The sequence below is a fragment of the Larimichthys crocea genome, chromosome XVIII (genome assembly GCF_000972845.2).
Source record: "Larimichthys crocea isolate SSNF chromosome XVIII, L_crocea_2.0, whole genome shotgun sequence".
Classification (NCBI taxonomy): domain Eukaryota; kingdom Metazoa; phylum Chordata; class Actinopteri; family Sciaenidae; genus Larimichthys; species Larimichthys crocea.
The window spans coordinates 13883664-13909975 of record NC_040028.1 but is presented as its reverse complement, the minus strand read 5'-3'; the positions used below and the strand labels follow the sequence as shown (position 1 = coordinate 13909975).

At 40.5% G+C, this 26312-nt stretch overlaps 3 protein-coding genes across 6 annotated transcripts in view; 2 read left to right on the top strand and 1 right to left on the bottom strand.

Moving 5' to 3' along the window:
• The window catches only part of scn1laa (sodium channel, voltage-gated, type I-like, alpha), a 38485-nt gene extending 27168 nt beyond the window's left edge, over nucleotides 1-11317 (bottom strand). Inside the window, exon 1 of the mRNA XM_027290812.1 lies at nucleotides 11278-11317. The gene's annotated coding sequence lies outside the window, so the exon portion shown is untranslated. The remainder of the gene's footprint in view (nucleotides 1-11277) is intronic.
• On the top strand, nucleotides 97-4932 carry slc38a11 (solute carrier family 38 member 11). Its single transcript, XM_010737464.3, has 12 exons — nucleotides 97-441; nucleotides 545-665; nucleotides 1192-1266; nucleotides 1363-1497; nucleotides 1664-1729; nucleotides 1826-1932; nucleotides 2014-2093; nucleotides 2223-2293; nucleotides 3788-3949; nucleotides 4042-4154; nucleotides 4453-4584; nucleotides 4676-4932. The coding sequence occupies exons 1-12, from the start codon at nucleotides 430-432 to the stop codon at nucleotides 4913-4915; spliced, it is 1314 nt and encodes a 437-aa protein (XP_010735766.2). The 5' UTR covers nucleotides 97-429; the 3' UTR covers nucleotides 4916-4932.
• cobll1b (cordon-bleu WH2 repeat protein-like 1b) lies at nucleotides 5324-26267 on the top strand. 4 transcript variants are annotated; one of them, XM_027290813.1, is made up of 15 exons: nucleotides 5324-5436; nucleotides 5707-5781; nucleotides 6024-6104; nucleotides 18651-18839; nucleotides 19946-20150; nucleotides 20245-20470; nucleotides 20601-20645; nucleotides 20734-20828; nucleotides 21013-21246; nucleotides 21388-21517; nucleotides 23072-23297; nucleotides 23400-23488; nucleotides 23651-25089; nucleotides 25568-25717; nucleotides 25814-26267. In XM_027290813.1, the coding sequence occupies exons 2-14, from the start codon at nucleotides 5741-5743 to the stop codon at nucleotides 25679-25681; spliced, it is 3114 nt and encodes a 1037-aa protein (XP_027146614.1). In that variant the 5' UTR covers nucleotides 5324-5436; nucleotides 5707-5740; the 3' UTR covers nucleotides 25682-25717; nucleotides 25814-26267. The 4 variants fall into 4 exon arrangements, with proteins under 4 accessions (XP_027146614.1, XP_019110806.2, XP_019110807.2 ...); XM_019255261.2 differs by lacking the exons at nucleotides 5324-5436; nucleotides 6024-6104 and having other exon boundaries at nucleotides 5652-5781; XM_019255262.2 differs by lacking the exons at nucleotides 5324-5436; nucleotides 5707-5781; nucleotides 6024-6104 and adding an exon at nucleotides 8936-9037.
• The last annotated feature ends 45 nt before the right edge of the window (nucleotides 26268-26312 follow it).

Sequence of the window (26312 nt, the reverse complement as noted above, 5' to 3'; positions counted from 1 at the left end):
TGAAGGTAGAAAAGTCTTAAGGTAACTGGGCTACTCTAAGATCACGATTCCACATTAAACGTGCGTAAATTGCGCACAGACCCTCTCTAAACCTGGAGACGCACATGTACAGTCAAAGAAAAGGAACTCTAGTTTGATCAGTGTAAGTCATTGTCGATGTTTAAGCCCAGCATTGAGAGCCGGTAACGCCGTGATATAGAAGGAGACGGGGTGGAGCTCAACTCCGGTGGACTCCAGCCCATTTAACCCCTGAAAATCAGCCGAGCAGGGGCGCTGTTCGGTTGCTTTAAGGGTTTTAGTTCAGTAAAACTAACACACTTCTTACAAACCTCGACTAATGAAGTTACACCGCATAATATGAGTGAGTAATAAAACGCTGAAGAGACGAGGAGAATTAGGAACCAAATCAGGGAGCAGCAGGTGTCCGAAATGGCTCAGGAGGTATGTTTAAAATGATGCTGCTGTTGTACGACATAAACAAACAGACTCATAGTTTGTTTGTTGTTGTTGTTTTTATCACCGCTTTTGTGTTATTCTTTTCCAGCTAAACAATGCAGAAGGGATCACGTTAATCCATCCGGAAAAAGATGCATCAGAGCCAAGAAGTTCAATGATATCCGCGTCTTTTAATTTTATCAATTCCATTATAGGATCTGGGATAATAGGTAAATACTCACTCAATCACTCAAACATTATATTGTCTAACAAACGATCACCATTCCATTATATGCATTCGATTATATGGATGATGAACCATATTCATCTTAAGATGATTCAATTAAATAATCAGCTGCATTTACTCATTTTAGCGCAACAAGCAGAAGCTTTCATACCATCCAAGCCCTGCAGTGATAACCCCCCTGGTATCATATGACTAGCGCCTGTTGCCCTTCATTCTCCCCCTTAACCCTTTCATCCTTACAAATTGCCTGAGTCATAATGCAGTATTCACAAACAACACAAAACAGAACAGATTCAATTAAAAACGATTCGTCTGTGCAGTGCCAACTACACATGCCCATGACTTATTTTGTCCCATGCAAGACATAAAAATATACTTGATTGTTTCATGTACTAATAAGTAGCTCTTATTGTGAAATTCATGAACTTGAGCTAACTGCTTTCTTCCCATAGGAAAGTCTTTAGCTGCAGTTATGTATAATCACTATGTTTACATATATCTTTGACCAGGTTTACCATATGCACTGAATCAGGCAGGCCTCCCCTTTGGCCTTCTGCTTTTGGTAGTTGTTGCGTTCATCACAGGTGGGTACTGTGTGTTGAAAGTGTCGTTATAAAAATGGAGACATGAACTAATCGAAGGAAGAAACTAATAATATAACATTTGCATTTTCATGGCAGACTACTCAATAATCTTACTGATTAAAGGAAGCAACCTGTCAGGGACACACAGTTATCAGTCACTGGTTCAAAGCACGTTCGGTTTCCCTGGATTTCTGGTTTTATCTGGACTGCAGTTCCTTTATCCTTTCATTGGTGAGTCGTTTAATCTATGCAAGTTCAATATAAAATGTTGAATATGTATATCACAGTATGTAGCATTTTATGTGTGATATCCAGTATTATATTAGCATGTTTTATTTTGTCTGCAGATTAATGTCAATAATAAAAATAATGCTTCGCCTCTGTTTTTTTTTCTCAGCTATGATCAGCTACAACATCACAACTGGTGACACACTGACTAAAGTATTTCAGAGAATACCAGGAGGTATTTATATAGTTTGAAAAATCTGCACATTGAAACATACACGGTGTATGTAGAATATATTTAAATGACGTGTCATGTGTTGTCTTGTGTTTGCAGTCGGTCCAGATCACATACTCGCAGAGCGTCACTTTGTGATCTTGCTCTCTACCCTCGCTTTCACGCTGCCGCTCTCGCTTTATCGAAACATAGAGAAACTCGGGAAGGTGAGTCTGATTATTACGCAGGTGTGATGTGACATTTAGTGATTTTAAAGCTACCTGTAAAACATCTATATGTGTTACCAGGTGTCCTTCCTGTCAATGGTGCTGACATTTACCATCCTCATCATTGTAATCATCAGAGCAGCTACCCTTGGACCCCAAATGTATGAATGAATACTCTGCAATTTGCTTATCCACAGTGATTTTGATTTGTTTTTGTTGGGGTTCTTTATTTTAATGAATACCCACTAGAATGTGTTCCTTGATGACTGAATATGAATATCATTCTCCAGCCTCCCTACGGAGAACTCATGGGCATTTGCAAAGTGGAATGCAATTCAGGCAGTTGGTATAATGTCTTTTGGTGAGTTTGTCTGCATGATGTTGATGCTGATGATGGAATGTGTTTAGCAGTGTGTTGTTAGGTGGACAAAAAGTATATAGTGCAGACAAAAATACAAGACAGCCGCCAAACACATTTTAAAAAGTAATCTGCGTAAATGAAGACAGACTATCCACAAACCCTGGACACCAGGATAAAAGGGGTATCGAATGCATCGCCATACACCTGAGAGAGACCAGTGCTTCGTACACTGATACTGATGGATGGTGAAGGGAGTATTTAGCTCATTGTTTTGGTTTCATGGGTTTCATTCCTGTCAAAAGTCACTGCTCAAATCAACTGAACTTTATTTATAAAGCCCTTTAAAAACAGCCGCAGCTGACACAAAGTGCTGTACATAAAATAGAACATGAAATATAAGACATATAAAACAAAGAACAATATAAAAACAATAATAAACGATAAAACAATGTTAAAATAATATTAAAGCAAAAACAGAAACAGAGTCTCATGCTGGGTTAAAAGCCAAGGAATAAAAATGGGTCTTAAGACGTTTTTTAAAAATGGACAGTGAAGGGGCTTGTCTAATGCATAAAAGGAGGTCATTCCACAATTTAGGACCAGCAACAGGAAAGGCCCTATCCCCTCTGAGCTTCCGTTTAGCCCTTGGTAACTCCAGGAGCAACTGATCAGCTGACCTGAGGCACCGGGCAGGAGTGTATGGAGTGCTGTGTGCTACATGCCCATCACAAACAGCTAAACTTTTCTCAGGACTTGGTAACGACCAAAACAGAGCTAAAAGACCCGTCACTGTTGGGCCAGGATGCTAAAAAAACATGATTCTAACAGGATGATAATGTTGCCTAATGTCTGATAGATCTTTTAAGTTTTCCATAACAACTTAATTTAAGTGAGGAAATCTCAAGGCTGTGTGTCTGTCAGCTTGATTTGGAGTTTCTCTGCCCCTTAGTGGCCAGAAATCGATTAATGCAGCTTTAATTTAATGTCATTAAATTGATCCCTTCAGAGAGTAGAAGCCCTCAGCTTTAATGCACCGTGTTGCCTGTTCAGCACAAGACACGCCACCCAGTTTAGATATATGAAGACTGAGGCTATCAATTGAGTTAGCACGCCGTCTAAAATGTTACTAAACCTTTGGTAATGAATGTCTGCTGTCATCGCCTTCAGAGTGAGACTCAGTGCCCATTAGTGCACCCAACGAATAGAGGACTGGGTCCACTTTTACACACATTTTGGTGGAAATTACGGTCTTGAATCAGGTACCTTGATGATAATAGCTACTACTGCTCCAAATGAGGCTATTTAGATGCGGTTTTGCAGACTTAAAGGGGATTGATATGCTCAATTTACCATCAAATCCACTCTGCAGTGAGGACAGAGGCCCTCTCAGTTCATACAAGGTAGCAGGAAAAGTACAAATGAGACATATATTTAAGTGTGTGCAAACCCTCAATCTACTTGTGTCTGATGTTCTGCTCCTGTGTGTCTCTTTAGCATTTATTTGCCATCACAACAGCTTTCTTATCTATGGTTCCCTGGAGCAGCCCACACTGGCTAACTGGTCTCGAGTCACCCACGTGTCTGTAGCCTCCGCACTAATAATCAGTGCCGCGTTTGCTGTCGGTGGCTACACCACCTTCACTGGCTACACACAAGGTATCAGTATGTGAGATATTGAACCACATGTCTCGAATGTTCTTTTAAATATCACAAATGTGTTATTATGATCTCTGATTTCCACTTTCTAGGAGACATATTTGAGAACTACTGCAAAAATGATAACCTGGCAACATTCGGTCGCTTCTGTTTTGGCCTCAGCATAATAACCACATTTCCACTGGAGTGTTTCGTTACACGAGAGGTAAGTGATAGTTTTCTCGTTCGCCAACCTAAGAATTTAACAGTTAAACGTTTACATATGTGAGGGAAAGTGGTATTTGGAGGGTCTGAGTCTCTGAGGCTTTGAAATGAATAAGAAGAAAGCTTGGTACTTTAGACCTGACTGCTCCTGCAGAGCTGCTCAGTGGTGCAACAATGTCAACTTGCAAATGCAATGCTATTAAGAATTGTTTTTCTGTTTGCGAAAAATGCATACATTCAAATGTGTGAGTAGTATTTTCAATTCATGGCTTCATTTCGTCATTTTCATATCTTCTCAGGTGGTGTCCAATGTGATCTGCAGTAGGGATCTTTCCAAGGCTGAACATGTGGCCATAACGTTGCTCATAGTTTCAGTTTGCACGTCGGTGTCTTTAGCCTTTGACTGTCTGGGAGTTGTTCTGGAGCTGAATGTAAGTCAAATGAACTCAGCCAGTCTGCACCTATCTACATTTCACTGCAGTTATTATGAGTGTTTATGAGTGTTTCTCTTCTACCATCCAGGGCATACTGTGTGCCATACCTCTGATCTTCATCATTCCATCTGCTTGCTTCCTCAAACTCTCCACCGGCCGCTGGTTCCAGGGTGAAAACTTGATACCCTCAATCCTGATACTGATTGGACTCTTTGTCATGATCACCGGTTTGATCATGAGTGGCCTCTACCCTCAAGACTGTTCACACGGTGTGGAGATGTTCTACTGTGCAGACGCCAATGTCTCTGGCACTGTACCACCTGTATGAAATACCACCATGGTTTGGGATATAGTCTCGTTTCCAATTAAGGGAAATCTTAATGTTTCACCATGTAGTGATGTTCTAGAAAATAACGTGCTGTTTGGTGTGGAAGAACTTGACTGTCAACGACACCTTTGAGATGAACAATGACTGCGAACCACACCTTATTGCTAAATATCAGTGCTAAACTCGTGTTCTTGTGGGAGCAAACTGCTGCAGACAGGTTGTTAAAAGATTGCTGTCATAGCAGCATTTTAATGTTTTATAATGAGATGGATTATTTGTATCACACAGAAGGGGGGAACTGCTCGTTTCCATATCCAGCCACACGATGTCACTATAGACAAATAAAGCATTTATTAAAAGGAAGTGCAAAACAACAAAGCTGATGTTTTCCATACAGCTTATTTCTAACTAAACCAGTGGATTTAGTGTGTTGTTTTTTCAAGGCGTGGTTGTATTGGGTTGTTTGTTCTCGCCCAAGATGTGAACTTGGACATGATGACGCCTCATCAGGATCCTGGAGGGTAGGTAAACTGGATCAGAGAGACGCCCCGCTTTTACGGCTCTGTGTTGCGATGCAGTGTCTTGGATGTACAGAGAGAAAAGTTGGCAGAGTTGTCCACGGTGTCGTGGGGTGTGCAAAATGAATCTCTGACTGTGTAGTTTTAAAAAGAGGAGACATATCTTTTTTATTTTTTTTGTAACCACACTGGGATGGTTTGCGTAAAAGGCGCAAAACGTGGAACTCCACAGCGAAATTATGGATAATCTATCCAAACAAAATGTGTTTGTAGCAGTCTGCAACTAACGTTACCTATCTGAAGACTGATGGAAGCTGACATCTGCGTCGAAAACCAACCACATTCATGGTAAGACACCTTTTAATCGCTGTATTTCCAGTTATCTTTTTTTTTTTTTTTAAAGGAAAAAAAACGGTTCATATGACTGAAAAGCTGATGACCTCATGTGGGATTCGCCCATATTTCAGCATTTGCCCGTTTGCATCACTTGAAAGCAGCAGGTTTAGACCAGCTTTTTACAACATTTAGCATGTAAAAACTGTGTGTATATATAAAAAAATGAATTGTGCTTTTTGTGTGTGTTTGACCAGTCCGAGGGATTTTGTTAAACCAATGAGTTTAGTCATGGATGATCATGGATCCCAGCCACATGCACGGAGCTCTGGTCTGAGGTATGTAGGAGAACTGTCATTTGGATTACCAGCTGTCATATCATGTGTGTTTTATTTGTCAATGAAATCCTGTAGGACTAAGTTTGTCCTGTAGCAGAAATATTTGTCAGAATGTACAATAACATTATTGTTTAGGAGAAGAAATTATAAAAATAGATGAAGTATGAAAAAAGTTTTGTGCATTGTGCATTTTAAAGCTTGCAAAATCAAGTTCCTCCACCTATGAGTGGTGCTGACAACAACAGTTGTGAGCAGCTGTCTTCTGCTCCAGCTGTTTCTAATGCCACCTTTTTTTTTTTTTTGTAAAATATTGCATCAACTTTCAGATAACATTCCTTTCACTCAGTGCATCTCGGCGAAGTCGCAGTTGTTGCAGACGTTTCAACCTTTGAACTCTCCTCATTTCCTGCTCTCTCTGAGTTTTACTGAGAAATTGCCTTGACCATATGTTAGAGGTCATGGGAAGTATTTTGCAGGCAAAACACTCCGTGTCCTCTGCCTCCGTGATGAGCCTGATGCTCGTTTTTTTTTTCTTCTTGTGGAAATCATGCGTTCACCGGGCTTGAAATTGATATTCTATAAAATACTCATTCGTCATGTCCAAGAGTCAAAGAAAATTACAATAAAAAGGGCTGAGAGTATATGACATGATGGAATTTCCCATCAGTTTTGGTTCAGGGACTTTGAGATGATGTCAGCTGCTTGTATTCCAGTGGTTGGAATCATTAAAAAAGGGGGGAGTGAGTTTCCAGAGCCTTTCTTTCTTTCTTTCTTTTTTTTTACAGTCACTACTCACTCCTTTGGCATCCAGAGGAGATCTGCCGAGTTTTTGGGATTTAAATTAGAGGTGAGATGGAGAATTTGAACATATGATAGTTTCCAATCCAGTATTCCATGAAAGCTATGCAAAGTTTCCAGCCCTGCCCTGCATACTGTAATATCCCTTTTTTGTAAAAATAACATTTAGGCACATCTTATACAGTCTGCTAAAAAGAAACACCCTCTTGGTGTGACTTGTATTCATATTTCATAAGCGTTGTGTAATCTGGGAGCATAGCCACACTCCCTGGCAATGGAGTGCAACAGACTACCTAAATCTCTCTGTGGTTTGACTCTTATTTGGAAAAGTAAACCGCACTCTTCCATAAGCTGCTGGGGTGTGGGGTGAGGCACATGTTCTCTGTCTTATTTGTGGCTTCTTATATTTGGAACCAATAAACCGCCGTTTCTCACTTTTTCAGATGCAGTCATATGTGAAGATTTCATGTGACCTCCCTCCGTCCCCCCTCAAAGTTACGCTACATCTGTTATCCAAACACTGACCCACACATGAGACAGATGGTGCTCTATTTAACATAAGGTAGTCTCAACACATTCTTACAATTGTTTCACTGTAGGGCTCGATTTATAAATCTTCAGGAGACATATTAATTTATTCAATCTAACAGCGCGTTGCTCGGAGCTGGCCCCCGTTAATTGGACACACCTTAAACCATGATCTCACATGGCTGGCTTTTCTCAGGGCAAAATGTGGAATTAGTTAAGGTATTGTGAATCCTCACAGCTGTTTCCCCACATTCAGGCAGTCCAAGGGCACAGCTGCTCACAGATGAAAATTGTGGCAAGAGTAACTGGCGAAACTTGAAGACACTTGAAGCAAGTGTTGAAAGCTGAGTGATAGTGACTTGTTTTTGACACTTCAACAACAACTCCGCATGCGCTAAAGCACAGCGCGGTGGTTTCTCTTCATAATTATCCTCAGAGACAACAAGGCTTTGTCTGCTCAGGAAAATATATCACTTGGTCCAAAGCATGCTGCCCTCAGAAAAGCCCACTCAGATCATAGGCTCTCCAAAAGCAAGATAAAGGGTGTCATTCAAAGATGTCCACCCACTAGATGTAATAAAAAAAAAATCAGCATTAAGGCCCTGAAAGCTTGTCCTGGCAATGAGCTTTTTGAATACTGGGACATTTTATCTCATGGATGCTTTCTGCCTCAAAGGGCTAAAACAGACAAAATGGCTAACATCCAGAGAAGAAGGAATAATGGCTTGTCTTTGTTACCACACTCGAGCCAACGCACTGACCGTGAATACCACTGAATACTTCTCACCGGACAGTTATGAACATCATGAACTACAGTTTGTTGGCCATTCTAACTAATTTCTCTTTTTATCTCTAAAGTACACAATATGATTATGTTGTGCACAGAAGCCTATTTAGATAGATTTACTGCAAATATCCTGCCTGGACTCCAGCTAAACAAACTGGAAGTCTTGGGCCCTCTGTGTAGTTGTTGTGCACTGTTCCAGGGCATAACAGTTGGAGGCCTCCCACTCTCAGTTTTCTGTAGCATTCAGAATGACCTAACATGAATTAGTCCTTTGTGCGCTCTCAATAGGAACTTTTACTTTTATCTCAGATAATATTTAAGCATTTTATCCGACAAAGGAACAAATTGCCTTGATTTACTTGACCTCCGTTATCAGTGTTTGCCTTGTTTAGATGAGATGTTTATCGAAAAAGGCGTTCAGTTTACTCCAGGTCTGTTTAACAAGACCTTGACAAGCTCTCAAGATGACAATATTCAAGACGACAAGTCATCAGTCTGAGCTCAAACCAATATTACGACAACAAAGGTCAGGTATAATATGGGAAATAGAAAATTGCACACCTTGAGATGGTTCTCTAGATGGCACTATCACCGTGCATATGCTCATACTTTTGTATCCACCCAGTTGTTTGTTCATATGGGCATGGCAGGACTAGTTTCTTTGCACAAATTTGCTTATTATCAGACTAGTAATAACCTGCTACACTGAAGCTTATCATCTCCAAACATACACTATAGCAAGCCAATGAACCGCGGCACGACACAAACAAACAGCAGCCAGCAGTTTCACCGTGGATGTTCACGTTAAGAGCAAGCATTGGTAAGTAAAGCAAACAGAGCTGCTTTTTTTATTGCAGATATGTTCACTTTGCCTTTTTTCCAGCTGTATTTCATTGTGCACCGTGCCTCTGGGGAGCTGCTTATTGTTAGAACTGCAATTATAGAAGAACAGAAGTTATGAATAGGCCAGCCAGTTAAAGGAAAGGTGCAAAAGCTCCTCCCCTTGACCAAGACGTTGAAAGATTAGAGCAGTTGTGTTGTTGAAAAAGGGCATGACCCGGGTGACATTAAGATTAAATAAGTCTTTTTAAGAGGTTGTGCAACACTGAATGTTCTGTTTACACTATTACCAATGAAACAAGACACTGGACGTGCTTGTTTTGGTGCAGAGTCACTGTGCGTGTCTGTTTGTGTGTGTGTGCTCACTTTAGAAACCTCAGTTCATGTGATCAGCGAAAGAGGGAAAGCATGCTGGTGTGGCTTTGAAAGATGCCCCGTGGTGGACAATGCTGCATTGTTTCAGATGAAAGGACACAGTGTGATAGTTATAATTATGACTCAAGGGGAAGCTTTCTCTCTCAGTGAGTTATTCTATCTAAATGTTGGTCTCACTTTAAAAAAAAAAAAAAAAGCAGACATTTGGTCAAGTCACCAAAGTCTAGAGTTGTAATTACTTGTATTAATCCTTCCTGTAGTTGTGTAGGGCTGTCGTGCATATCTGGGAATGAATGCAGGAAAATCTTATTCTGAATTAACCTTCATGACCGATTTATTAAATTAAAAGAATAGAAATGTGCATGAACAGAGACTGAAACACACAGTGTACTATTGCCTTTATTGCGGGGCCATTGCATTGTGTTGCAGTGCACTGTTAAGAGTAAAATATTTGAGCTGCTCTGAGATAAGGTGAGGCTAATGTACCATAGCAGGCCACAGTTCACAGACTGTGTGACGTCTGCTGTTTGGGGCCTTGTGTATTGTAATCTTAAATCTGATTACTTATCTGGCTGGCAGACCTGCTAGCATGCTCTGGCCTCCCCTCTCCACAGTGGTATTAGACCAACATACAGTATAGTACAAGAGTGAGCGCCACAGCGAGTAATGATGGTATGAGTGAAAATGAGGCGTGTGTGTTGGTCTTTTAAATATTTATCCAAATTCTGCATAATGATGTTAAGGACACCCAGAGACTTTGGAGTTTGACCAGCCTTGTGCTGGAGGACGCTGTGGGAAAAAGTTTTTGTTTTCCCTGTAATAATAAACGATACACATAGGAAGTGGGAAGTTCTCATCGGATCCAAGTGCTCTCTCTCCCTAATCTCTTTCCATCCCACACTGCTTATGAAGTAATGGCCTTTCCAGGCCCTCTTTAAAAAAGCTTGTGTTTACTGTGAGTGACCTCTCACCAAATTACCAGCTGTGACTCTGGTCCTGTGTTTTGTCTTTCCTCGGGGACCCCCCCACCACCGCCACCGCCACCACTACTACTCCCCTTCTTAACTCCACCCCTCCGGGCCTGCTCCTACACACTAACATCTCCATTCACCACTTAACCTCCTTATCGTCGGGTGATATTCGGTGGTGTTGTTTGTAGAACGGGCTACGCATTCTTAAGTGAAAGTGCAAGGATCCTGATAAAGGACTTGACAATGAGCACTTATTTCATAATGGAAAGTCAAATGTATTGCTCCCGTGCCAGACGGGCAGTTTTCTAAACAAGAGCCACAGCTTTTTACGTTGCATCAAATCTGCAGAGAACAACATTTAAACTGCAGGTTATAGGGTTCAGGAAAATAATCAAGCTCCATTGATTAAATCTAATGCTTTGTAAAATAGGTAAGCCACAGTATCTTATTAATGTTGCTGATGCCAAAAGATTATAGCTGTCAAGTGTGTTTCTGTACTTTACAAAAATAGATGCAGCTAAAATAAGCCAACAAGAAGTGATACTTTTTCACTTTTTAGGTTGAATGCTTTTTAATTCGAATCTATTGTGAAGTGTTGAAGTAAGTTAACAATGACCACATCAGAGAAACCTCACAAAGGCAGCGCCTTCTCTGGCTAGATGTGTTACAGTAAGTGCGAGGCGCTGACAGCCTCTTTTGACAGCATTTACTAACAGTTTCATTCTGGCTGCTCTCGTTATTAAGGTTGTTGACTTTTGTAATATCGGGTTAGTCACAGCTTTTTCACATCCACGCTTTTGAAATGAAACCGCGTTGTCTATAATTCAGTGTAATTACCGAAGAATTTTACCATGGGAAATATGCTGTTTCATACCTTTTGTCATCATCATCGTTGTTGTTACACTCAACCGCCAAGTCCTCAAGACATGATTGTAGGCTGAGTCAGTTCAGCAGAAGTAAGGTGTGGTTTTGAAAAGTTTTTCAAAACCACACCTTTTTTTTTTTTTCCATAACAAAAACAAACACAGGAAAAGTACCTGATTAAATTAGGGAGTGGGGGAAGATTGTTTTAACCCTGTGAGAATACAATAGATAAGCTACAAGAGATACAACAGATACAGTGGTTCTTTTATTCTGATAATCACATCATCACCTGCATGATTCGGATAAAGTCTCCTTCATGATTAAAGCACATTCTGATTATTCAGCATATTTACTCTTTGTCAGAGAGCTACAAAAGCATGTGCCCAACATGCTGCAGTGTGTTTCCGTGTACTGGCCCCACCCACAGGTTCATGTCTGCACAGGGAGGCAAAGCTGCTTACCTTTCTGCTCATGTCCGCGGGGGGAGTGCTACCTACACACTGTGCGCTGGAGCTTTCGCTGGGAGACGCTGTCAGGGGGCCCGGCGGGATTTAGGTAGAAGGTGGGGGAAAGATTTTTGATGTCACAGTTGGGCGTGTCATTAAGGTGGGCCCTTTTGAAGCTATACTGATTTAAAAGTTTAGTCTGTCTGACGGCTCATGGGAGATACACAGCAGAATGGAAATGATTTGAGCGGAGACAACCTGAGGCAAAGAGGTAAGAGCGTGGAATGAACTGTTGGCAAACTGAGAGGAAAAGCAGGTCTGTCACACCTGCTATCCAACTTCTATCCAAGAACTTCTGGTTCTTTCTTCTTGTAATGCTGATCTTTACGGGAATACAGTGCTGTCACTGACTCCCTCCAAAAGTATTGAAATATTTCTGCGTCCGAAATGTCAACCGTGTATGTGTCGTGACTTGAAGAGGAGGGTGTGATGGACTTGGAGCCCCGTGGCATGTTTGAGCCTGTAAATTTTGGCTGTGCAAGCTACCTACTGTAGTAAACTACTGCTTGTTGTAGTCCCGGGAGTGTTTTTTGGTCACTGGAGCATTGAATTCTTGCTGTTGTTTCTTAAAATAATTGGGGTGTTGTCTGAAAGTGTGAAGGCCTCTTTGAAAACTTGTTTGTTTCTTTGTACATGAACCCACCGTTCCCCCCAAGGGGCCATCCTGCTATCCGGCAGCTGCCAACATACCACAGTGGGCATTTTTGTTAATCCTTCACCTTCTTCTCAGAACCTCAAAGTTAAGTTTGTCTGGGCGGCTGCCCGCCTGTTCGTTGTTACATATGATTCAGGATTTGCCTGAAGGGATTCTAATTGACTGGGTGGAAAAGATACATAGAAGTGACTAGAAGTGTTTCTGGTAAAAGTCATGCCAGCTGGAACAAAGTGTAAAGGAATGTGGGGAATTTGGATATTCCTTCGTTGATCGGATTCACTCCTACTGATAAAACAATTATTTTTTTCTTTAGTTTTTATGACTTATAACCGAGGACAGATATGCACCTCCACCATTCTTCAAACACTCTATCTTTCTCCACCTGTCTCTCTCTGTCATTCTGTCTTTTTCACACATCAGCACAAAAGTATTTGAAGTATTTTTACATGTGAAGCAGCATCTGGATTTTATACTGGCCGTCATCATTTTGAGGTTTGTCAGTAGAAGTTAAGCGAAAACCTATTTTCCTCCCCCCCCTGCACATTTTCCTCAGGTGCGAGGCAGACCGGTTCACACCTTCACACTTAAAGCATGAAACACGACATCATAGCACAGCACAGTGCATAATGTGTTTCAGTGCGACAGAAGTTCACAAGATTATTGTATGATGAAACACAACAAACGATAACAGGCCTGTTTGTTTCCTGGTAGTCTGTGATCACGTCTGTCGAGCATGTCCTCTGGTATTGAATGGACTTGTTTGTGAGTGTCAGACCTCCCAGGGAAACCCTGTGAATGAGGCATCAGCACAGTCAAGCTTCAACACGTCTCCTCTCATTCAGCAACACATCCTGGGCCTCTGAGAAAACACAGGGCTTGGACAGCAAAAACAAACCAGGCTGTGTGTCCGTGTCTGTCACCTGCTCGAGGTGTCTTGATAAAATCACTGATGACACAGCTGTATAAACTGGGCTGACCATGAACCAGAGGCATGACTATCATATATTTCTTACATACTAGGTTATTAATTGTTTCTATTTGAGTGATTCTGTCGGATATCACATGAAGTTCACAGTTTAATACATCTACTCACAAGGTCCGGTTGAAGTAAAATATGTGTGTGTGAAATAAATAAAGTTTAGACACAGCGCTGAAGGGTTATAATCCCATTGCCAAATAAACAGCCAGAGCCATGAATCAGGACTTTGTACCCACTAGAGATCACAGTGTGGATGTCTATTTTTGCTGGTCTGTCTGTTGACACATGTGCAGGGAATTCATGGCATTCATAGTCAAATTTGTTTGGTTCCACACCAAGAGCGTCTTATCTGTACTTTATGATTCATCTCCCTTCCTTACTTGTCTAAACTGTCCATTTCGGCGAAGGGTTACTTTGCAACACATCACTATTATTCACAAGACAAAAATGTCCATAGCAGTGCTGTTGGTTCTGAGAGGTGGCAGTGTTACAATTACAGTGGCACAGTTGCATCCTGTAATACTGACAATTTAGCTGTTTTTAGACCATTCAGGAGCCTAAAAATTAAATGTTTGGCGTCAGGGTGGGACTACCAAAGCCTGTGTGTGCTATGCAAACTTTATGGAAATCAGCCTGTTACGTTATGTGGCTGTTGTTGCAATGTTTTATCCTTTAGGGAAGATGAATATCAAAAACAAATGTCATGGCAATTTAGCCGTGAGTGAGTTCTCTCTTGGGTATAGTTGATCTCACTTAAAGTGACATTCACAATAAACATGAAACAAAAGATTGGAAATGGCAGATTGCGTGCAAAGGAAAAAACACAAATACACACAAACAGATGCTGATTTTCTCCAGGTGGTGCAAACTGAGAGTGTTTTCCAGCTCAGGCATACACACAAGTATGAGTTTGGAAACATGGACAGTGGCCAAAGTGCACAACAAATTTTTGCAAATAAAGAATTTATTCATGCACGCACACACACAAAGAAAATCAATCTGACACACCTTATGGGTGGGACTAAAGTTCTGGACTAGAGGCTCATGAATCCAAATTATTTGGACTGCAATGATTTGTCTAGCTAAAATCCAAACAATTCAATATCCAAATTTTTTTTTAATTTAATTAAATGGTCATTCAAAAGTATTTTATCAATGTCTGTCAACAGAACTGTATGAGTAATTGGTGTTCATCAGTAATCCTGGTGTGTTTTTTTTAAGGAGACTTCCCTAAGGGTTATCCCTTTGTTGTATGTGTTTTTTCAAAGTGGAGCCCTACTGTCTTTAAATGAATTATTGAACATAGATGTACAGTATCAATACTGAATCATGGTCCTGAGTGTGCAGGCCCCTGATGTCTGTCTTCTGCAAGCTAGCACCTCACTTATTCAGTGGAAATGATGACAGGCAGACCGAGGCATTTACTTATCATACCCATCAACAAAATATTTATAAATCAAATTTCACCCACTGGAAGATAAAATCTGCAAAACAAGCTGACAGACAGTCCCATAAATAGATGAAACAACGATCTATTACTTACCTCTCAACTCTAGTTGGTGCGCAGCAACTCAAGAGAAAAATGTTTCACAGTTACTTTGCTAGATGTTGGTCTGTCTTCACCAGATGGTTGCTAAATTTGTCTCCTGTCTTATCTGCAGTGGGTTTATTTTGTCTTGTTTTTTTGCTTAAAAAACATCTGCCACTGGGAACCAGTTTGGTGAGAGTGGTGAGGCGAAACCATGCAGTAAAAGTGCGGCCTGTATAAAACCAAAACAACTACATAACATTGGCTAAAAAAGCCTTGTAGACTTCTGCTGCATAAGTAGGTGATGATTGTTTGCGTCTTGGCCACTATGTGTGAACCCCTAGTTAGTCATTTGATTGATGTTAAATTATTGATCAGTTAAGCTGAAACAAATTTTTATACAATGAAGGTCTGGCCGACAAAATCTATCAGTGTTGGGAGGTGCTACATTTAAATTACAAGTAACCATAGCAACAGTACTTTGCTACAGTACTATGCTCAGTGCTATGTTATCATTTCTACTGTCCAAAAAAAATGTATTTATGTTTTGCTTATATGCAGTGGTCTTTCAGTTATCAGAAGTTCACTGTGTTCTGAGATCTGACCCACCACATCTTGACACTGCTGGCAGTCTCCCAGGTGACTGTGATACTGGGACTGACATATTGTACTTTCATTATTATGTACATTGTCTTAGTCAGTAAGATATAACTTATATTGGTTTAGTCTGTAGTGTTTGTGCCTAAAATTCTTTGACATAAATGTTAGCAACGCTAGCCACTCGTTAACGAACTGCCATCTTGTTTTTTAAAAAAAACAAAAAAACCTGCAGACCTCACTCCAACAGCAACATTGTATTACTTTTCTATCATAAGATAACAGATTATAAATCAGGTGAATGATGTTTCTGTCATTCCTTCCCTGAGCCACAGCTATTTCACTGATTTTCGTGAAACTGGATCATATTTTATGGGGAAAATGTTTTGTCTGGTTTCCCCTCTGATGTCCTCCAGCTGCTGCGCTATATATTATTATATTTTCCAAGATAATTTGCCGTTCTATAAGATATTCTAACATCCTAATTTAACCCTTTTGAAACAAAGAGCGAAACATTTTCTTCGTTTATTGTATGTAGCTACCAGCTCTGGCAGCTACCATGTTACCATGGAAACAGCGGCATAAATCTAAAAGTCGGCTTGTAATGTTACAACATATAATGTTACGGAGCTAACCAACTGACAACGTTAGGTTGCCGCGGTGTCTCTTTCCTGACATAGATGATTGCCTTTGATTGAAAGGTGCTATCTGTTTCCTAAAGACTTACACATTACCGGTACTTGAGTTTTTCCGGCACAATCGGATTTATTAAATCACTAGTTTGAAACTAGGAAGTATTACAAAGGGCTTTTCACACAAATCCATGGGAGAGAGCGCTGCAGTCGAACCTTCTTACTTTTCAGTTTATTTTTCGAGGAAACGTTTCGAGCTTCTTACTGCCACACACTCTGCACCAGAACAGAATCAACAAAAATAAACACTTCACAAGTCACGGCAGTATTGTTTAGATTTGCTCATTATCGTCTGTGTTGGGCCGCGTGTCTTCATCATCCTAGCTACAGTTGCTATGTTTGGCTCGAAGATGAGCAGATAAACAAGTGTGTTTCTGTTGTGTGTCCCACTGCTTATTGCTTATTTGTTTTTCTGTTGCCTCAGCTCTTCTTGGAATTTCTGAAATTATTGAGTCTCTTCCTCTGTACTGCCTACAGTCTGCTGTCTACTGACTCAGGATCAAATTCCATCTAGCTGCTTGAAGAATAGCAGACAATAATGCATAAAAAGAAACATCTGTACATTTGTAAATATGAAACTTGTTCACTATTCACTGGAAAAAAAACATATAATGTATTGTCAGGTGTCAAACGGGTCACTTCAGGTCATGCAAAGTGAGTTTTCTTAGTGGTCACCTGATTTCAGTTCTTTATTAGAGAGGTAATAAATCTTACTAAATGATTTCAGAGTCTTAGAGGTCTTAGTTCATTTAGTAATAGCGTGATAAAATATAAGCTGCCTGAATGTGTGGCTGCAGCGAGTTTGCCTTACAAACTTAAAGCAGGGTTGTGTGCGCTTCCTTTCAAACTTCTCAATTTCATCTCAGTACCATCATCACTCAAGCCATTGATTTTTTTTTTTTGCAACACTCTCTACTGAACCACAGAATAATTAATAAATGTGGTATGTAGCTAGTTGTTCACATTACAAGGAAATAGATCATGTGTAGTTTCCCGGTAAGAAGTCACCATTTCAATTGTATCAGGATATGCTGTCATGGTTGCATTGGTAGTAGGCCTACAGTATATTTCCCAGCTCAAATTTGCATAATGTTGTTTACACATTTGTGTTTAAAATCACACTTTTAATAAAACCATTTCAGGAAGCATGTCAGAGATTTATACAAGTATGTATAAAGGTAATTACTTACATGACAGTGCATTAAAGTAAAGGATGGCATATCAACAGACTCTGGTAACTCTAAATCAAAGTGTGTGTGCGTGTGTTTTCTTGTATGTCATAATGTTTAAGGACAGCCACCCCCACAGCAAGGCTAATAATCCTCTGCTAGACGTGCCTCAGTGGAGCCTGTGACCTTGCATTGCTCGGATTCCTCTGTTTGAATAAGCAGTGCCCCCACGTGAGACTTTACAGGCTATAATTCAAGGCAGTGGGTCTGCAAAACCCATGTTTTATCTATATGCTGACTGAACGGTGTGACGCTTGAATGTCTCTAAAGTTACTGATGGGATTGTAGTATGGCAGTGCTGACTTGATGTGATTTTGTGTCTACCTTTTTGTTTGTTATCATAACGTGTGCAGCTTTTCATGTCAAACAAATGGTAACACAAAACAAAAAAAATGTGTTACGGCTAGTCTTAAAACACTATGAAAACACTATAATCACAAATCAAATCCAAGTTTTTATTTACAGACAACACATTTTTATCACCACCTCTCTGGTGCTTTGTGAGAACGGTGTAATTATCTGAACTAGGATGTGTCACAGATTTATTATGAGTTATTATGAGCTAGCTGTTCAGGATAAAGTGATACATTTGGATGTATGAATTTGTGTGTGTGTGTGTGTGTGTGTGTGTGTGTCATAGTTGTTCAGTTTCTCACATGACTGCGCTGCACAGTATTGACACAGTAGGAATGCCTAGACAAACACTAACAAGTACACTTCCAAACTGAAACGTGTTCATCACAGTCAGTCACATTAAAAGCGATGTTGCATGCACTAATGCATGATGTGGGGTGAGTTACACAACATACAGAAACTCTGGCCTTTATTTTGCATTTTATTATCAGTCTCTCTTACATGTCTGTCCATTCACAGACATTTCTTCGGGCTCAATGAGTAAATCTGTCCACTTGGTTGTCTTGTGACTTGTTTGCAAAGTGGACTTGAGCCCTTTCATGTAATAGCCTCACCGCTTTTTTAAAACCTCAAGAAGAAAGGATTCCTTTCATGCTGTCTGGCGAATTTTCAGTCAGATTACTGTCTGAGATAGCAGAAACAACTTTAAAGATATTTTCTATAATAATGCCCACACATGCACACCATTACCAGTAAAGTGCTCATTCGTCCAACTGTGCCAAAGCAATAGTCACACTTTTAACAACCCTGAAAATAATTTATACTTTTCTTGTCCAACTACAGGGTGTCGACTAAGAGCAAAGCACCATCCCCGCCAGGACTAAAGAAGCTGGAATCCCCAGGTTTCTCTCAGTGGTACCCAGGAAGTCCTCATTTAACCATGGACCAGAAGGAGAACCTTATTGATAAAGACCTCTCTCTGGTTGTGGTTCTGCCTGGCGGAGAAGAGAAGTTGACCACAGTCCATGGAAGGTACAGTTTAGGTCACTGTCTCTTAATCATGATAGAAGTTTAAAATCACACAGTTACATATAAAAGATGACTACTTTTGCAGTTTGAATAAGAACACCATTGTGCATTTATCCATGCTGAGCACAGTATGACATTTGCACACTACATCATGAGACTGATGTCGGATTAAGTCATCACATTAAGTTGCCGTTCCAGTTAGATTCAGTCAGATAGGTGGAGTAGCTGAATGTGTGGTTTTGGTTAATATTTGTACTAGTTGCAAAACTGCATTTGAGTTTCTTCATTATTGTACGTAAGGATGAATGCACCTTTGACTCCTAATCTTATCTCTTGATTAAATGCTACAATGCAATGAGAACACGTACAGATCTTACTGTTCACTGCTTAAGCTACGACTGTACCGCTTTATCAGATCAACATGTGTCAACATACCTCCATGTCAGAGTTTTTCATCACAAGGTCTGTGTGTCCTTCTGTGAGTCTACTCACTCACACACCTTAGACTTTCCATCAACAGAGTTTACTTAAGATATTATTATCTTTCTCACAATGCACACGGTTTACAAACATTCTTCCCCCCGGTGTCTTTTGCACCTTGGCCTCTTGGGAAAGTACTGAGACCAATCCATTATGAAAGGATTAAGCACTGGATTCTTCACCTTCTTTTCTCCTTCTAAACCTGGTCTAAGTGCCCGCACAACAGAGTTAATGCTAATGTTAATGTTTTGAGGATTAAGGTTAAAGCATTACGTTTATACTGTATTATCAGTGTCAGGGAAGCTTTACAGAGCTACTGTTGCTACTGTAACTTAGCAACTGTAACTGGAAATGTGCTTTGTGGTGTTTTCCACACACATCTGCACAGCCGTCATGATTCAGCAATACCCAGAAAGTGTATCTGTGTTCATGTTTTAATCAATCAGTTGTCATTTTTAAAAGCAGAAATGCCAAATATTCTCTGCTTCCCTCCTCTTAAATATGATGAATGTATTCTTCTCTCTGTTTTACCTGTAACTTAACCCGATTTCATATCTTCTTCAATCTTATTCTTATAATTTTGTTTTGTGATTAATTGTGTCTACTGTGTTTTTTTTTTTTTTTTTTAGCAAACCCCTTATGGACCTATTAGTGACGCTTTGTGCAAAGTATCACCTGAACCCATCGAGCCACACCTTAGAACTGGTCACCACGAACAGGAAGAACACCAAACTCAAGCCCAATGCTCTCATAGGAACTTTGGATGCAGAGAAGATCATACTTAAACCTAAAGGGGAGGATAAAAATAAGAAGACAGCTCCCCAGATGCCTGAGGTACATTAAACATGTGACACCATGCAAGTCCACTATTTGCTGTTCATGTTGGATAAACGGACTTTATCAAATTGGCACATTTCATGTTTTCCAGGCAACCGTTCGGATGGTGATAAACTACAAAAAGACGCAGAAAACTATACTACGAGTTAATCCTCGAGTTCCCCTGGCTGAACACTTACCAGCCATCTGTGAGAAATGTGAATTTGAGGTGGAGACTACAGTTTTGTTGAAAGATGTCCAATCACTGGCCCCTTTGGACTTGTCAAGCTCTCTTAATGATTATGCAATAAGGGAGGTGTATGCAAGAGACACTAAAGGTAAGTACTAATGTATTAGAAAAAGGAAACTGTGTTGTGTAAGGCACGAGATTGTGCGAATTTTAACACTTTAGTTGGTTCTGTGTTTTTTTTTTTTTTGCACTTAATCTCCTTCTTGTTTCCTCTGCAGGACAACGTGCTTCTCCAGTGTGTCCAGCATCACCATCTAATGCAGGTATTTCAGTTTGTAAACTCTACAATTGACCTCAGCAGAGCTTTCATATTTCTGACTAACATTGGAATTTTTGTTGTGTTTCTTTCAGGAACAGTCATGCCCGGAAAAGATAAAAATCAAAAAGAGGAAGAAAACAAAGGCCTCTTCAGCAAGTTTAGAAAAAGCAAGAAAAAATCTGAACAGGCAATGCAGCATTTATTTATTTTTTTTAATGTTGTGGTTATTCAAATATACAACTGTATAAGAAAGTAACCTGAAATGCTCAGAGGGAGGTTTGTTTACTTTGGTTTGCCATTGGTCGACATGCACTATGTTGTTTGGGAACAGGCCTCTTATCATGTTCTGATTGGATGTTTGTTCTTTAAAGGCAATGACAGCCAGTGCTCCAGCTTCTCCTGTGCTTGTGAGCAAGCCTCGACCTCTCAGCATGGCCTTACCTAGCTCAAATTCGTCTCCACTCGGCTCCCCTACAACCACTGATGTGCCAAAGAAAAGACGCGCACCTCAACCCCCAATCCTTGTGTCTCAGAGCTGCCCCTCGGATCTCAGCACTCGTCAGAGACTCAACTCTGAACCCAACACCCAACTGGATGGTGACCAGGTGAGTGGCCTGCATATTAAGCTCTGATATCTCAGCACAGTTCTTCAATACTTGGGTGGTAGAATGGTCGAATGACAACCATTCAGAGTTTAGGTGCATTGATTATATAACTTAAAAATTAAATATTGTTATGTGCCCTAGATGTCTGGTTTTAGTCGTGGGTCCTCAGCAGAGTCTTCACTGAAGAGAACCAAACGTAAAGCTCCTCCACCACCCACATCCCCTAGTGCTGCTGTCCAAGAAACAGTTCCTCCTGATGAAAAGTTGCAAGGTTTGTCTTTGTTTACACATTTGTATTATCCTGATCACTCAGAGGATCCACTATATTCCTTTTAAATAATACATTTACATTGTTTAACTGCTGCGTTCTAAATGACATATTGCCTGCAGTGTGACATTTTGTCATGTGTACTTTGGCCTCGAAGACAAAGTCAGGTTTTCTCTAACTCTGCAGGCAGGCTACAATATTTTATTTATGTGAGTCTTGCACCTCCTAGTGGTCATTATTGAACATTGACTAATTTTTCCAGGAGAAAACTTACAGTTTCTGAGAATTACTGTAGGTTTTGAAATGCCAGGCATTTTCCCTTGGTTGGGTATAATTAACTTGCTTTGATATACTTTCCTGTGATTGTGTAGACACATCTGACCCTTGCTGTATTTTCCTGTGAGGGAAACCCCACCCGTCCTGTATACAAAGCAATTTAAAGCAAGAATAGTTTTCCCTAAAAGATTCTCATAAACAAACATAGGCAATCTCTTTTGGCATACATTACTGAAGGTATAAAAACTATTATAGATAACAGAAATAAAGATTTCTTGCTTATTTTCCCACTTTCCATTTATGGCATCTAGTCATATGTTTAGTTTTGCTTTTGGTTGCTCTCTGCTATCACTCTGATACATCTGAGTTAAGTGGAAGTTTGTTTGAGGTGCTCACATTGAAATTACTTCCGGAAAAACATATTTACACTGGACAATTCACGGATCTCGCTGTGTTTTATTCAGCTTTTGTTCAGTAGTAGAAAATACTGAACTATCCAGCGCAATGTCTGAGTTGCCTGTAATAAGATGTATCTGATGAGTCTTTCAATTGCTTTGAGGACCACAAACAAAGTTCACTTCACTCCATCAAAAGTATTCTGATATGCCATTTGTCTGATCTCCTTTAAATTGCTGTCTATATCCCTCTGTGTCTTTTTTCTTTGCATAGTGTGTTGATGCATTAGAAAATCCCATAATCACAGACAAGACTGCTGTATACATGTATACACCAACATATCTACCCCCACCATCTCCACCCTGTCCCCCTATGTTCCTAACCTTTCAAACATGAAGAAAGATAACTTCCTCTGCTATTTCCCTAATGACTCATTGCTGCCCAGTAGATATAGAGATCAGAGGCTGAGAACAGTGAGAAGTAGCTGCAGTTTTGTTTAAGTAGGCTTGAAATTCCTCTTGCTCCCTTTATCCTCTGTGATGCACTTCCTTTAGTTGGTAAGAAGAGGGACACTGAGATGCAAAAGTGGAAGTCTTTCATCAAAGAACCTTTCTTTGTTAGAAATGTTAATGTGTGTACTTGATGAGATAAGTATAGCTGAATGCTTGATTATGGTGGGAAAACATAATAAGGATGTTGTTAAAGGTTTTCATTTCCATACAGTAAGTCATAATGTCAATTGTTTATACATTACAGCCAACACTTGCCCTTGCCAAAAGAGATTTAATGTGATCTTTGATACTCCATTGATCACTTCGCTCTGATAATACCTGTTTAGATATGGTAAATGTGAATGATTTGGCGTGACTTCTTTGTGTTTTACAGGGGGTGCAGCTGCTAACACACTGGAGGAGATTGTGGAGCAAGAGGAGATCACTGCCTCTGCAATGTCTGCAACTGCTAATGATACCCAGGGAGAGGACAGCAGCCTCAATATGTCTGCTGATGTTTCACTGCATACCCCGTCCCCTGATCCTGACATAGTGAGCACAATGTCCGTTGAGGAGGGCAGTGGGGAAGATCAGTCTTATGATCTGTCCTCAGATGGCAAGTACGAACTCTAGTATAACTTCTCAAGCCTAAGCTGTTTTTTTCCCATTAGTGTTAGCAACAGTTTTCATTCCCTCTCTTTGCTTGATTTTTTTTTTTACAGTCAACTGCAGAGCACAGGGAACAATTCAGCAGCTCCGAGTGAAGTCAGGACAACTGATGGAACAGGCTTATCTGAACTGGCAGATACTAGTGGGTTTGCACTTTAAATATAGTGGTATTGTTCATATCTGGGCTGCAGATATGTTGCAAAGATACCTACTAATGTATTTCTTGAACTTTGCCCAAGTCTATGTGTTTTTGCCTCTCAAAAATTTCACCTCTCTCACCTGAAAAATTATCTTTTTTGTACAGATGGTGGTCCGTGTCAACTTGAAAATGTAAGCCAGCAGGTAATGTGTGAAGGGTCTACACCTGAAAGCGTAGAAGGTGATTGCAGTACTGTACCCAGCAGCCTCCCTCCGCCTGTGATGCAGGATGCAGAAGCACAGGCCTCCGCTCAGGCAAACACTGAAACCCTCTGGGAACAGACTGATAGGTTGGAGAGCCCGGTGACTACCAGCCCATCACGCCCCACTGGAGAGGATGCTCAAGTGCAAACAGATGTCACACAACTACCTGTGCCTCCAGAACAACACATAGACAAAATTCCTTCCTCGGTTAATGCGCCTGTCGTTGAATCAGCGGGGAAGAAAGATATGGCCACTTTGACTGAGGAACTGGACCCGCCTGACCTCAAGAATGCCTTATCTGACACCTCAGAGACCTCAACATGCCAAGACTCAACACCGAGTGCCCCTGCCACAACAAAGGCACCATCTATTTATGCCACAAATTCTGAGCCAAAGCCCAAGCCTTCCAACGAGCTGACAAGGGACTACATTCCCAAGGTGGGGATGACAACGTATACCATCGTGCCTCAGAAGTCCCTGGAGAAACTTAGATATTTTGAAGTTGCACTGACACTGGAGACGCCTCTTGCAGCTCCAGAAGAGGGACTTAATATTGGTTCTCTTCAGCTGGAGGAAACTACAGCACCAGGAGAACAGACAGAAGTCTCAAAGGAAAAAAGTGAGCTGCACTCTACTATACCCAGGGAAGACTTACTGACTAGCACTACTACTACTACCCAAGACACTGTTAATGGAAGTATACCTGAATCCACTCATTCCTCATCACCAACAAGTTTACCTAAAGCGGATGACAAGATGTCATCCTCGGCTGATGGGGTATCTCAAGCAAGTTCACCAGTAGAGGTCAAGGAGATGAAAATTCCACCCGCAACTAAACCTAAGCCTGGTTCTTTCCGCTTGGCACAGCACAAAAAAACACCTGGGTATTATGTAACTTCAGCAGCGGAAAAGCGACTCAGTGCCACTCCTGGCTCTGGCCAGAGGGAGGCTCAAGCAAGTGCAGAGAAAACACAATTACCACTCCCTCCTCCTCCTCCACCTCCTGTGCAGTATCAAGAGGAGACGACAGGGGCCGCAAACGTTGAGCTGAGCCCAAAAGGAGATAACAAGAATGTAGCCATGATGCGAATCACAAGGCAAAGTAGTTTGCCGTGTAAAGAGCCAAGCTTAGGGTTAAGTTTGGAAAAATTAAGGAGCTTTGCAGCCCCTAGGCCATATTCTCCTGCAACACCATCCCGCTTTGCCCAGGCAGTGTCCTCTGCTGTGAAAAGAAGCCAGTCCTTATCCTACAAGTCGCCTCATTCGCCTGTTTCGCCATCACTGTCCCCAATTCCAAGTCACTCACCAGTCAGTGAGTCAGAAGGATTATCTAAGCTCGAGGTAAGTTCAGAAATAACAGTACACATATATTTTGGCTAAAGATGTAAATGCTGAATAAAGGATTTTGGGGCTAACTCTTGTGCTTGCCATGCAGATCAAATAAATGTGCAAAGCTGATCATATGGTTTGTCCAAGGACTTTTCATAATGTCAGGAAATAGTCCACATAGTTCAAACAAATGAAGAGAATTGTTGAGTTATGGTACAATGCACTGAGGAAGTACATCTACTCACCGGGGGCATCACAAGCAATGGGGCTTTTTTCCCCCCATTATATTATGCCACAATCTTTTTTTCTCTGCCTAAAAATAAAGGTTTCATTTGTTTTTGCTTGACCTCACTATGGTTGTTTTATTGGACCATAAAATACCTATAAAAAGACACTGGAGTCTTGTTTTTTCCCCACGTCTTTATGTTGTCTGGCACAGTAAGTCTTCAGTTATTGTATATATTGTGTCTCTTTTCTCTTTAAATGACAGGATGGTGAAAATAGAGGGTTGGATAGCGACAAAGGCTCCACTCTGCAGGGAGTAGACGGTGAACCACAGTCTTTTAGTGGGAATGTTCAAGTGGAAGGAGAGAGCAGTCCATAGCAGTGCTATAATTCTTTTGACAATATATCATCTACTGTAAGCCAAACTCAATGTGTTGCAATATCATATCATATACAAATGTATCCACAACAACACATGCATGAACAACTGCATTTTGTTTTTGTCTTCCAGGAGGAGATTATCCGGTCTACTATGAGTTCTCTAGTATCCCACGACACAGAAGCAGAAACTGTCTTTTGTTTTACCTCTTTTGGTAGTCTCCAACAGTGTACATAAAATGATGTATTTTGATAATTAATAATTGCTGTATTTTGTCTTTATTTTCTCATACGTCATTAAGTAATCTCCCTAGCTGACCAGCATATTTTAATGCTTCTCTTTTATTTTGTGTGACGACTATCTTGCATTTAATGCATTACTGTTGTGAGTGAACATTAAATGAGAACAATTCTATAAATTATTAGACTGATTACCACAGTTACTGGGTTTATAAATAATACTGGATGTGTAGGACAGACCAGGTCTTGCCCTATGGTACTTAAATGCTCCTTAGATTATACATTACATTTATATTTAAGTATTACAGAGTTTTGATGAAGATATATGCAAAAAAAATAATAAAATACACTGATGTGCATAGTACACCTGTTGTTCTTGTCAAGCAGTGTTG

Coding starts and splice junctions, on each gene's coding strand:
- slc38a11 (XM_010737464.3), top strand. Junction 3,950..4,041: donor CTTCACTGGCTACACACAAG/GTATCAGTATGT, acceptor TCCACTTTCTAG/GAGACATATTTGAGAACTAC. Junction 4,155..4,452: donor AGTGTTTCGTTACACGAGAG/GTAAGTGATAGT, acceptor ATATCTTCTCAG/GTGGTGTCCAATGTGATCTG.
- cobll1b (XM_027290813.1), top strand. CDS start 5,741: ATGGAAGCTGACATCTGCGTCGAAAACCAACCACATTCATG. Junction 18,840..19,945: donor TTGACCACAGTCCATGGAAG/GTACAGTTTAGG, acceptor TTTTTTTTTTAG/CAAACCCCTTATGGACCTAT. Junction 23,489..23,650: donor ATCTGAACTGGCAGATACTA/GTGGGTTTGCAC, acceptor TTTTTTGTACAG/ATGGTGGTCCGTGTCAACTT.